Source organism: Felis catus, chromosome B4 (genome assembly GCF_018350175.1).
Source record: "Felis catus isolate Fca126 chromosome B4, F.catus_Fca126_mat1.0, whole genome shotgun sequence".
Taxonomy (NCBI): domain Eukaryota; kingdom Metazoa; phylum Chordata; class Mammalia; order Carnivora; family Felidae; genus Felis; species Felis catus.
Window position 1 is genome coordinate 17,074,773 of NC_058374.1, and position 13,000 is coordinate 17,087,772.

The 13,000-nt window shown below is 45.0% G+C and overlaps 1 protein-coding gene across 6 annotated transcripts in view; it reads left to right on the forward strand.

Annotated features, from left to right (window-relative positions):
- Window positions 1–13,000, forward strand: part of SLC39A12 (solute carrier family 39 member 12) — an 87,587-nt gene that overhangs the window by 3,652 nt on the left and 70,935 nt on the right. For all 6 annotated transcript variants that reach the window (XM_019834004.3, XM_045060967.1, XM_003988133.6 and 3 more), the window contains 2 exons: window positions 6,929–7,210; window positions 11,063–11,270. In XM_019834004.3, the coding sequence (XP_019689563.2) occupies window positions 6,929–7,210; window positions 11,063–11,270 (490 nt within the window). The remainder of the gene's footprint in view (window positions 1–6,928; window positions 7,211–11,062; window positions 11,271–13,000) is intronic.

Consider the following 13,000-nt stretch of genomic DNA (forward strand, 5'->3'; position numbering starts at 1 on the left):
ATTCACTAATCTCCCCACCCCCCCCCCCCTTTTCTTTTGTGGTTGCCGTGAACTTGTGCGTCACTGGTTAGATACGATTTGTTTTTGATGGCACAATGATAGTACTATTATATTTGTCTAATGTTGAATTTTTTAAGTTTACTGATTTATTTTAAGAGAGAAAGCATGCATATGTATGAGCAGGGGAGGGGCGTAGGGAGATGGGGGCGGGGGAGAGAATCCCAAGCAGGCTCCCCGCTCCACACTGAGTCCGTCTGGGGACTCAATCCCACCACCGTAGGGTTATGACCCGAGCCATAGTCAAGAGTCAGATGCTCAACCAACTGTGCCACCCAAGCACCCTTAATGTCGGATTTTTAAGTACTTTAGCCTGATTGTTGATTGGTGTTTTCTAGTATTTTGCATGGTGGGCAGTTAATGAATTGGGTAATCACCCTCTTAAAAATGAGGTATCCGGGCTAAAATGAGGTCTGTGGCTCCTGCGGCCTGGGCCCACAGCCTACCCCCGGTTTGCCAGGCGACTCTTACGCCCTGGCTGCACCTCAGCATTGTCTGGGCAGCTCTCACCAAATACTATGTGGAGACTTCTTCCTCCATAGATGAGGTTGAATTAACTTGCCTGGGATGGAATTAAAAAAAAATTCGCTGCAGGTCACATGAATGTAACATCCACATTAATGTAAATTCAGCATTTAAGGTAGAATCAGAATGTCTCTGTCAGGGTAGGGGAATTGACAGGAGCCTCACCAGAGGTAGGAGCCCATGTCTTAATTATACCCAAAAATAGACAAAAACACTCTTCACCATCCCTTTCCTGACTGGTGAGATTTTTTTTTTTTCCAGAATGAACCTACAAATAAATAAATGAAGACATGAGTGAATGAGTGAATGAATGAATGAATGAATAAATAAATGAATAAATCTAGTAACTGCCTCCAGCAAAAAAATTTTGGCAGACTTTCTCAATCGTGCTTAGTTTTAGGGAAAACATTTCCTGGCCGCCAAGTGTTTTTGTTTTTTGCGTTTTTTGGTTTTTTATTTTTTTGTTTTTTTGGTTTTTCTTTCTTTCATGACAGAAGGGTCTGCTAATAGAATTGGTCTCTGCTCTGTGCAAACAGTGAATAATTCAATAATTAGTGAAATTCCCAAGGGTCCCCAGAGCAAACATGTGTTATAATAGGCAACTCATCTGTGATGACATTAATTTATATATATAGCAACATAAGACTTCCCCATGGAAATAAGTAGGAGTCACGTCTTATTAATGTCCTCTGAGAATGTGCTGTGGGGAAATGTTCTCCTCTAATGACATAAAGTGCCTTATTAAGGCTGTTTGAATATTAGTCAAGCTAGGGGGAATGTAAACATGCAAAATTGTTCTATGTTTTGTTTTGTTTTGCTTTTCAGAGGGAGACACTGTTTTGCACTTTTTGTTTTCTGTGACATTATCGAGACTTTGGCCAATTTCGCTTCCGTTTCAGCTATTTTTATTCCTATGAAGTGAAACACAGTCTTTAATAGCTTCACCCTCTTGCTGCTGCTATTTCTTTGTGTAAAAGACTGAGGTAAAAAAAAAAAAGTCATGGGGTGGCCTGGGTGGCTCAGTCAGTTAAGTGTCTGACTCTTGATTTCGGTTCAGGTCATGATCTCACGGTTCACGCGTTTGAGCCCCGCCTCGGGCTCTGTGCTGGCAGTGCTGAGCCTGCTTGGGATACTCTCTCTCCTCTCTCTCTCTGGCCCCCCTTTCAAAATAAATAATAAACCTTAAAAAAAAATAAGTGCAAATTTCAGCTTTACTTGCTCAGAGGGCTACAATTCACCTGAATCACCCATAGGCAAGGATTCCATGAAATCTCTCCACGTCATTCATAAAAAGCCGGGGAGAAACAGTGTCCTATTGATTTCACAAGCATCTGCCTTCTGGCACAAGCCACAGGGCTTAGCTTGTTGTTGGATCTTTTGTGTCTTTTTAGGAACTTCGTCCAGTTAGAGGCAGGGTTTAGATGAGAAATTCTGTGGTAAAAAGAGGGCAAGCTCATATCCCTAAATGTCTGAAAAAAAGAGGGAAGTGAGTGTCTTAAATTTGTGGGGGGGAGACGAAAAGTTTCCATTTTATTTCAGGCTTAGGTAAAAACTGAATGGGTGTGTGTGTGTGTGTGTGTGTGTGTGTGTGTGTGTGTGTGTAAATCAATCTGAACTATCTGAAAGTGCCGTGCACTTAAATCCATTCAAACTTCAGCCTTTGAAAATGGACAGTCTTGCCTGATCGTGGCCTGGTTTCTTTTTTTCAATGAGAAGGGCTAGACTGCAGTTTTAATGAATTTAATGAGGGATTAAGTAACTCTAAGAGAACAAATTCCACTTCAGTAATGATGAGAACCATAACCCTACATGAGTTCCAGAGGCGGTGAAGGGATAAGAACCTGGTGTCTGGAGTCAGCCAGCCCTGGGCCCAAATCCTTGTTCTGGCACTTTCCAGCTGTTAGGTCATGCTGAACCTCGGCTTTCTCATCTGTAAGACCAAAGTGCCGGTCCTCTCCCCGGAGAGCTCTCTGTGAGGACTGCAGGGCCATGTGTGAGCTAGCTGGGACACGAGAGCACCAGCTCTCTCTGTGCCCTCACATTTCCTGTATGTTCTGGACATGTCCAACGCAGCGCTTCTGGGAAGTAAGATCCTCCTCAGCACCCCCTCCTGTCCCCTCCCCCCCACCCCTCCCCCAACTGTTCAGGGCTTGGGGTGTTTATTCAAGACCTCCAGGAGATTCTCAGACACATTCAAGGTAGAGAACCACTGCTTTAAGGTCCTGCATTTAATTCAACCTCCCTCCCGCGTTTGTCTTAACCTGCCGTGCGTTGAAGAGTGGACAGCATCGAGCTTTATCTTAACTTGTTGATCTAACAGGTTTCTTAGCCCTTCTCAGTAAGACTTACCTCTTTGTCGGTCAGAAATGCCGCAAAATCTGGTCATGGGTCCACAAAAAGCCCAGTGCCTGCCATCAGCAAACACCCCTCCAACTCTTTGGCAGGAAAAGGAAGAAATATAATTTCCTTTTTATGATCAGTTCTAAGACAACCCTCTCCCCCAGAAGACCTTGTAAAAGCCAGTGGGCTTATCCAGAACCCCAAATCAACTTTAAGCATCTTTGGATCTAAAAATTTTAAAGTTTATCAAGTCTGACAACTCCTATTAACATAGAGGAAAGATTTCCTGTTGCTTTTTGTTACCGAGACTCTCTCCTCGCATAAGCAATGAACAAAGCTGAATGCAGCAGCTGGGGGAGGTGATCTGATTTGGCTATTGGAATCCAGAATCTGTGCTTTTCTCCCCAAAAAACTTAGGCCCCCACATGACAAGATTAAAAGGAAAATCGACGGATTATTCCTGAATGAGTCCATTCTTCTTTAACAAAGAATCACTTCACCAGGGTCAGTGCTTTGGATGGGTCTTGATGCCTATGAGGTGTAAGTATTTGCAAAATTGGACTAAACGCCCTCCCCCCAAAACAACCCAGCCTCTGCTAACGGCTCTAACAACTGAAACAAATCTTGTGATGATGAACCGGAAAGTCCAGTCCACCATCAACCCCCATGGTGCTTTTTGTCATGTCAATGTCTGTTCGATTTTCTGGTGTTCCCTAGTGTTCTTTCCTCAAGCCACTGTCTTCCGTACAAAGGTAACTCCTTTAAGAATCAGATGTCTCGGGGGCACCTTAGTGACTCAGGCGGTTGAGCAACCGACTTCAGCTCAGGTCATGATCTCATGGTTTGTGAGTTCAAGCCCCACATCAGGCTCGCTGCTGTTAGCACGGAGCCCGCTTCAGGTCCTCTATCCCTTTCTCTCTCTGCTCCTCCCCCACTTGTGTGCTCTCAAAAATAAATACACGTTTAAAAGAAGAATCAAATATCATAAAAGGGCAGAAGGTTTTCAATTCATGGTCATTTGATTCGCAATTGAGCTTTATTCCAGCAGGTCTCAGAAACTTAAAGCAAGGTTTGGGCAACTTCTGTTCATTCAAGATGACTGAAATCTCTAGTCAGACAAAAGGAGATGCTCCACAGGTATTTAAAACATTTTCAGTCAAAAGCAATTGACCTTCCATGTTATATGCTTTTTAGAAAACACTTCTGGAGTGAACATTGGTATGATTTCAGATCTTACCCTCTCCTCTGCTGCCCCAGGACACATCCCTCCTATTCCAATCCTAGAAAGGTACATTGAAGAGGAACCACAAATGGACAGGAGTGTGAGGCACATCAGATGGGTGAAGTGTAGCCATATACTCTGCTCTGTGCTATCAACCAAGCTCCGGCCACATGTATCTGGTCTGGTGGCTTCACGGAGGTCCCATTTCTCGTGTCACTGATACCCTTTTGCCTCATCAACCTCATCAAACAGCCTAAATGGCATTTGAAAGTCTGTCAACAGGAACTCATTCAATCTTCAAGTGGTACTATGTTCTCTCATTGATTTATATTAGAGCCTTATCAATTACTTGGCCTCCCCATTGACCTCTTTTTCTATCAAACAGGAGGGAGAGAAAATTACTGGTTGAAGGGGTTGTACTTTCAGTACATAGGTGGGTCTACAGCTCAAATTCTTCATGGCCCAAAGCAAAGAGATAAGCAAATAAAGTGAATCATTGGCATAGTGGGAATTAAGATTGGGCAACCACTATTAGCTTTGTGATTTTAGGTACATTATCTACCCTTTTGTAGACTTGGTTTTCACATATGCTATAGGTATACCTTCCTTGTAGAAGGAGGACATACCTCATGCTGGATCCTGTGCACACAAATGTACCCACTGTTTAATTCACGAGGCACCAAATAATTGAGGAATTGGTACTCTAATTCCTTACATCATTGCAAAAAATAGTTGGTGACTTATCAAATAGGCTGGGGCCATTTTGTTTTCTATTTAAAATTTTGGAATCATGTTCTTACCATCAAAAAACTCATTATCTGACTTTTTCCAGAAGCGATTAGATTGAGGAATGCCCAAACACATAAGGTGTTTAGCACAATCCTGGGCACCTGGTTTCCAGTAAAGGCTAGCTAATGCTATCAATAGTTCGGTTTCAGGAGGCGGTATGTTACAAAGAGAGGCTTGATGACACTATGTTTCAGTTGACTAACCTCCTTGAGTCTTGGTGTCAGCCCCGCCAATAGCTACCAACCCATGGACTTTTCTCGTCTGCTACTCAAGAAAGAGAAATGTGCTGGGGTGGTTTCAGTGGTGGAGCTTAATAGTCACATTGAGTGAACTTGATGGGAAGCCAATGTCTCTCTTTTTGCCGAACTCTTACCCCATTGCAGTTGAGTTGGGAAGAGAACAGAACCTGTATGGCTTGTGAAGAATGTGATTAATGCTTTGCTTTGGAGACAGATGACATGTTTCTTCCTGACTCAGACGGTATGTCCCAGATGTTATCTGGTGGGACACACAGCATACATGGAATTAGGACACCTGAAATTTCCACCTCAAAGAATAGATAAAAAGATACCATGGCACATTGTCCCACATTGGGAAGAGTCCTTCTGGGGCTCAGGACAGGCATCCCTCCATGCCTTCATTCTGTGGCTGTGCCTCTGGGATCCTGGGAGAGTTGTCAGGAGCTCCCCACTGTCTCTGAAGGAAGGCAGCTCCTGTCTTGTGGGGAGGGCTTCCCTTCCATAGCCCTGTGTGTATCTTTTTCTCATCGTCCCGTTACGTTACCCGAAACACCTTCTGCCATGCAGACTTCCCAGATTAGATGAGCCAGACGTCTTGCTGTGGGTGTGAAGCAAGTAAAGCGTCGTGGAAATATTTTTTAGCCGTCCTCTTAGGTAGGATAAAGGTGAGGCAGGTGGCGTTCGTTCGTTCCATTCCGCGCCTTGTAAGTGCCAGGCATTGTGCGGATGCTGAGGATAGAACCGTGCACGGACAGAACCCGGCCTTAATGGACCACTCGTTCTCGAAGGAAGAGAGAAAATAAACACGGGGAGAAAGCAAGTTTAGAACACTAGTGCTATGGAGAAAATAAACGTGATATATGTTAGAGCTGCCACCAGCCACGTGTGACCATGGGCCACTTGATAACGTGGCTCGTCTGAATCGACACGTGCTGGTAAGTGTAAAGTACGCACCAGAGTTTGAAGACTTGGCATGACGAAAAGAATGTCAAATGGCTCACAAATAACTTCTTAAAATTGTGATTACAAGTTGAAGTGATCATATCCTGCATATCTAGGTTTCAGTAAGACACATTACTAAATGTATTATTAAAATTAATTTCGCTTTTTCAAATGTGGCCACTAGAAAATTTAAAGTGATGTGTGACTCGCCTCTGTGGCGAGGGTTGTGTTTCCATCGAACAGTGCTGTGCTGGAGAACGTGGGACGGGGGGGTCGGGGCTTTCTACTTTGGGTAGGGTGTGGATCCTCAACGGGGTATCTCTTTCAGCTGAGATCGGAGAATTGAGGGGGAAGGAGACCCGAGAGATGGTGGAAAGAGCTTGGGGGAACTGATGAAAAATCACAGGGGCGGAAGGTTAGTGAGCGATGTGGAGAAAGGCTAAGGTAAGACAAGAGAGATAGGCGGGCAAGAGCCAGACCAAAGAGAAAATTGTATGGAGCTTAGATTTCATTCTAAATGCAATGGGGTCATTACCTTAAATGCCAAAGAGCCAACGGGTTTTACTCAAGGCAGCAGATGGGCATCTGGAGAGAGAGAGATTACTCTCAGGGAATAGGGGCTCCCCGGGAGGGCAACATCAATGTGTAGAAGTCCAGCCACGACTACCTTATTTGAAGCTGGCTGTTAGACCTACCCGTATTCCCCCCTTCGTACAATAATGAACACTGGAGATCTGGCGGTCGTTAGTGTTCTAGGACTCTTTGCTAAACTTTGTTTCTACTTTTGTTGTTTTATGTTTTGTTTTTGGCACAGTGCTTTGAACCAGATGCCCTGTTGCTAATAGCTGGAGGGGATTTTGAGGATCAGCTCAGAGAAGAAGTGGTTCAGAGAGTGTCTCTTCTCCTCCTCTTTTACATTATTCATCAGGAAGAGATCTGTTCTTCTAAGCTCAACATGAGTAATAAAGAGTATAAATTTTACCTGCACAGCCTCCTCAGCCTCAGGCAGGATGAAGACCCCTATTTCCTTTCACAGAATGAGACGGAAGATATCTTGGCGTTCACCAGGCAGTACTTTGACACCTCTCGAAGTCAGGTAAGAAGGGCACCTGGCGGTGCTGCTAAGAGACAGACTTGGAGCCCTGTTTTCTGTCACTTGTCTATCCCCACGACAGTCAAGGACGTCTAAGAGAGGTATTTGTGGGTTTTAGTGATGGGATGTTAAGTGACATCATTTGAAATTCTGAGTATAAAAGGGGGAAGGGCGATGACTAATGATTGTAAAAGGAGTTCCAGCCAGAAGGCAGGTGGGTGGTTGGGTGGGCAGGAAAGCCAGGTGACAGGACAACTCTCTTTTCCTGAACGTGAAAGTGAGTGATTCATGGCTTCCGATCGATCTCCGAGAACTGACCCGCGGTGGGGAGGACGCGATGCTCTTTGCCTCGCCTTCCGGCCAGGGAAAAAGAGGACAGAACCGGTGTGAGAGAGGTGAACTTATCATTCGTTGCTTCACCGAAGAAGCAGCTTGCAGAAAGCATTCTTCACGACAGTCAGCACAGACAATAGCTCTTCTGTGGCTTTTGATTTGTGCCGCACATGTTCAGGGGTCTCTCGAAGGGCTTTGCTTTCCTCGTGGCCCCCACTGTGAGGAACCAGGCACCTGGTCCCTTCCGGCCTTCGTTACTGTTCCAGCAACAGCTGGCCTTTCACTTACCTTTATGCTTTCTGCCTGGCGGTGGGGAGTTTGAGCAGATAAAGCGCTCCGGACGTAGGAAAAATGTTAAAGCCACATTTTCTTAAAGAATCGATTGAACAGTCACCAGTGCCTTTTGAAGAGTGCCGTGAAACCTGTTTTATTTTTCTCTCTTGAATTTTTCATTGACGTGTGTCTTTGAGCTGCTGTAACAAAAATACCACAGACTGAGTGGCTTCTACACAACAGAAATTTATTTCTCATGGTTCCGGAGCCTGGAAGTCCGAGATCAAAGTACTGGGCAGATTTGATATCTGGTGAAAGCCCCCATCCTGATTCCTCAGAGACCATCCCCTCACTGCGTCCTCAGAGGGCAGAAGGGGCAGGGGAGCTCTCTGAGGTCTCTCTCCTCAGGGCACTAATCCCATTCCTGAGGACTTCACCCTCATGGCCCAATCACCTCCCAAAGGCCCCGCCTCCTAACACTATCACAGTAAGTGGCAGGATTTCAACATTTGAAATTTGGGGGAATGCAGTCATTCAGTCCGTAGTGATGTATATGCACGTATTTGGTTTTTGGCCTCAATTCTGGCTTCCAGGAGCCCAAAGGTGTCTGTGCATTCATGCTGTGGTTCAACGACGAGCCGACATATCCTCCAACTTGCTGCAAAAACGTTTAATTTCTCTTGCGATTGGCACACGGATGGAAACACTGTTTCCTGAGGTCTTTGTGGGCATCATTTTGGTAACTCGCATCTCATGACTCTCCAAATAGGGCCATATTTTTGTGTCCACTTCCAACTGAGAAAACGGGTTCCTTTCTAGAACTCGGTTTCTGCTTCAATAAGGAAGTACGCCCACACACAGTTTCTTCAGTGCAACATCCATATGATACAAGATCGGTTCAGGTCAGCCACTTCGAAGCAGACGGTGTGTATAGATTCGACGCAGATTCCTGGTTATCCAACACAGGCCGCAAATACCTGGGCCTCCAAGCGTATGTGAGAGCCAACATTCCAAGAACAGAATAAAATAATTCAAGATTATGTGTAGACGTACTTTTTCTGCCTCTTCAGTCAAGAAGAATTAAGAGCTCGTAACCCTTGCTGGGCCTCGGACGGTTATCTTCTGGAGGAGAGCACTGTCTCCAGTTCCTGGGAAGGGTCCTTTGTTCGCTTGGGCTGGAATTCCCTTAGCAATCCTTAGTCACTCGATCCAGACTTGTACAGGAGGCCTGTGGGCATCTCACCGGAGGATGCCGCGCTCTCCGACTAGAGAGCGTGAGGCCACAGACGGTGCTGGCAGACCAGGCCCGCCATTACCAGCAGTTCCAGGTCTTGGTCTGCACAGGACTCAGCCTCTGCAGGTGAAGCCACTAACAGCCACTCCAGGAGGGCCTTAACCAGCTCACCAAGAAACAGCTTTACCCCGTAGGGTGGCTAACGTAGCCACCCTCCCTGATGGCCCAGAGTATAAACATCCCTCTATTCCTTCATTCTCATTTATCCAACTACTATTTTATCTTCTTGGCTCAGTCTCTTGCTCCCACCTCTCCCTGTTTTTTCCCCCCACTGTTTGCTGTTTCCATGGGAGATAAGCAGGGATCTCTACAGACTTCTCTGCTAGCCCTGACTCTTACGTGGAGGAATAATGGGTTGGTATCACCATTATACAGTTGACAAACCCAGACACCTGAGCCATTTTTAACTCTTTGGCCTCCTTCACATTTTCCTACAAGTCCTTTGTAATGTGCCTCAAATACGTCCATTTCTTTCCGTCTCTGGTGCTACCCTCTTAGGTCGAGAAGTATCTTGGACTAATAAATAACTCCCGAACTAGACATTCAGCCCTTAGTTTCTATCCCTGGCAATGTCTTCACTACTTTGCCACCAGAGTGATATTCCTAGAACATACCATATTGTATTGTTCTTTTGTTTATAGCATTAGTGGCTCCTCTGGAGCCTTCAGGGAAAAGTTTTCGTGATGGCTCTTGCTACCTTCTCCAGCCTCCTGTCTATCAGGTGCACCACTGGACACTGGGACCAACAAGAATAGTAGCTAAGATTCGCTGACCGTGTTCCGTGCACCAGCTACCATATTAAGTATTTTACACGCATGATCTAATCTTAATAACCTTTGTGGTAGGCAGCATTGTCCCTTTTTACTGATAAGAATATGAGAGTGAGCAAAGTTAATCATTTGGCCCAAGGTTGCTCAGTTACAAACAGCAGAGATAATTTTAAAACCTAATCTGTCTGTCCCAAGCACGATGCTACGGAACTCACTTTGATGATAGGAAAGGCCCATCAGCAGCTTGGATTTCCGTTTATTTCTCTACACAAAAGGAAGGGTATTTAAGAGCATAGGCTATGGAGTCAGATCTGAGTGCGCATTGGGACTCTACCTGTCACTGGCCAGGTGGTCTGGGAAAAGGGTATCCTGTGCACAGAGCTCGGGGACAATGAAAAGAGAACATAGTGTCATGGACCTAGCATGGCGTCTGGCACACAGTAGGTACTCAGTAAATGTTGGTGTGGCGACGAGGCAAAAATAGGGACTCGGTCCGTTTCAGCCATGATGATGATATTATGGATGTAAAGCCAAGGGAGAGATTTTTATGAATGGGCGTACTAGCGGCACATAAGGCTACAGTCTAGCCTTTCAGATGCTCATAATTTAATTGAAGACCACTCAGTGTACCCATGGAAAAGATCCCATGTCCTATGGGAGTTCAAAGAACACAGAGACTGTGCCAGCTTTGGTCATCACTTAGCACGCATTGAGCCTGAGACTAAAGGCAGGCGTTAAAAAGGAAGTGCTCTGTGATGACACGAGGCCGCAGGGCCGGTGTGAAGTCAAGGTCGGGAGTAGAGATTTGAAAGTCCTTACACTGTGGGCTGGACTTGAAGCTGGAGAAAAACAAGTCACCACCTGGAAGCCTGCGAACAAGAAGAGCAAGAGATCTCTTTGGAGAAGACACATCTCTGAGGGAATAGTGAGAAAGGTTAGGTAACCGAGGACCACTAGGGTGGGAGTTAGAAAATACAGTGTCCGGGCAGATAAAAGAAACAAGCATTTTCCAGACAGAATTCTGTCTGAGACTAGAGAATGTTGATAGTCGTGTTCCTACAAACAGCTCAGACCTCTTTAAGGTGAAAAACTCTTCTTTGTCTTTTGGGGAAATCCTAGAGATATTTTAATCAAAATGGCTTTCGAGGTGCAAGCTTTTTCTTTTTACTATGCCTCTGATTTCAGTGTATGGACACCAAAATGCTGCAGAAAAAGTCTGGAATACCGAGCGGGGATGGCGCTGATGAAAACACACTCCCTCGGTTGGCAGCGACGATCATCACTTTGTCCCTCCAAGGTGTTTGTCTGGGGCAAAGAACCTTGCCGTCTCCAGACTATTTCACGGAATATATTTTCAGTTTTTTGAATAGTACAAATACTCTCCACCTGTCAGGTAAGGATGCTTTTCATGAGTGTAACTACCAAGTCGTGCCTACTAAACAAATTGTGCCAAAAAGAGTGACACTTTTTGATGACTAAATTTGTTCAGGTATGTTCTAAACACGATTTTATCATAGCCTGTGGTAAGACAGCTCAGGTGGCCCTCTTAAAGCAAACATGCTGTCGTGTCTTTGTGGCGATGAGGCAAAAATTGGGACTCGGTCCGTTTCAGCCATGATGATGATATTATGGACGTAGAGCCAAGGGAGAGATTTTTATGACCTGCCGTAAGTGCTGAGGAACGCTTGTCTGTTTGGTACGTAGTTCTGGGCGAGGGGTCACAAACTATTGCCTAGAATGAAGACATGGAAAGCCCAATGGTGCAAGAGCCTTGGTGGTGTTTGCTTGTAGCCATAAAGATCTATTATTTAATTTTAAATAAAAGTCGTGTGAGCTCTCCATCCTGGTTATAGTAGTGACTGCCAGCTTTTTGGAACTCCGAGAAGAAATGGGATGCCAGGGATGGAGCCAGAATGTTTGTTTTGCACATTTCTTTGTACTCGACAAGGCATTAAAAATGAAATGACGTCTAAAAAACCTGTACCAGGAGGCCCTGTTTTGCACACCAAGGGCTCTCGGAATGTCGCATAATAGCTGTTGCTGCTGCCAACACCCTTCCTCTTGGGAAGTCACAAGAAAAAGGGAGATGTGAATTTACCAAGGGACCGACAACGCCCGTGATCTGGGTAAACCTCCCAACTCTGAGAGAAGGGATTGCGGTCTGGGGCCATACATGCAGTGTTGAACTTTCCCTGGACCTGTTAGCACAACCATTTGAAGGACAGATGCGGGTTTCTGCAGTTTATTTTCTTTTTCTGTGAAAAGTTGAAATGTAATTAAATCATGTTACCTGGCTGCCATACACAGGAAACAAGCCAGGGAAAGGCATGTTATGCCAAGAACAATTTTGAGGTGGGAAACAGGGGTTGGGAAATTTTAGCAGTGCGATTCCCGTTGCAACTGGAGGAGAGCCGTGATTCCACTTTCCAAATAATGTCAAGATGTAGGCCACTTGAAGGCTCCATCGCCCCCAAGAAATGGGAGGTGATCAGACTGCAACATAGAATATAGTTAGAGGCAAGCTGGGTAGATATGGATCATTGTGGATTTTCATTAAAATGCCCAAGTAACTGGGGCAAAAACCAGTCACTTTTGCATCTGAGAAGTCACAATTCCGTTTCCAAGTGCCATTTCGTGTCAGCACAATTAGGTGTTTGTTTCAGAAGCCATGAGACATTTTCTCTCACGGCTGCCCCGAGCTAGGACTCTGCTGATATTGATGGTATCCTGGAAGACAGTATGCTCATTTTAAGTGTTGTTTTTCATTTAAAACTAGTAGAGTTAACATACAGTGTTATATTAGTTTCAGATGTACCATATAAAGATTCAATACTATACATAACTTATCGCTCATCAAGATAAATGTATTCTATATCCCTTTCACCTATTCCCCCATCTCCCCCTGCCCCCCCCCCCCCCACCCCAGGAATCATGTGTTTGTTCTCTACAGTTAAGAGTCTGTGTTTTGGTTTGTCTCTCTGTCTTTGCTTTTTTCCTTTGTTTGTGTTGTTTCTTTAATTCCACGTGTGAGTGAAATCATACAGTATTTGTCTTTCTCTGACTCATTTGGCTTAGCATTCTACTCTCTAGCTCCATCCACGTTCTTACAAACGACAAGGTTGC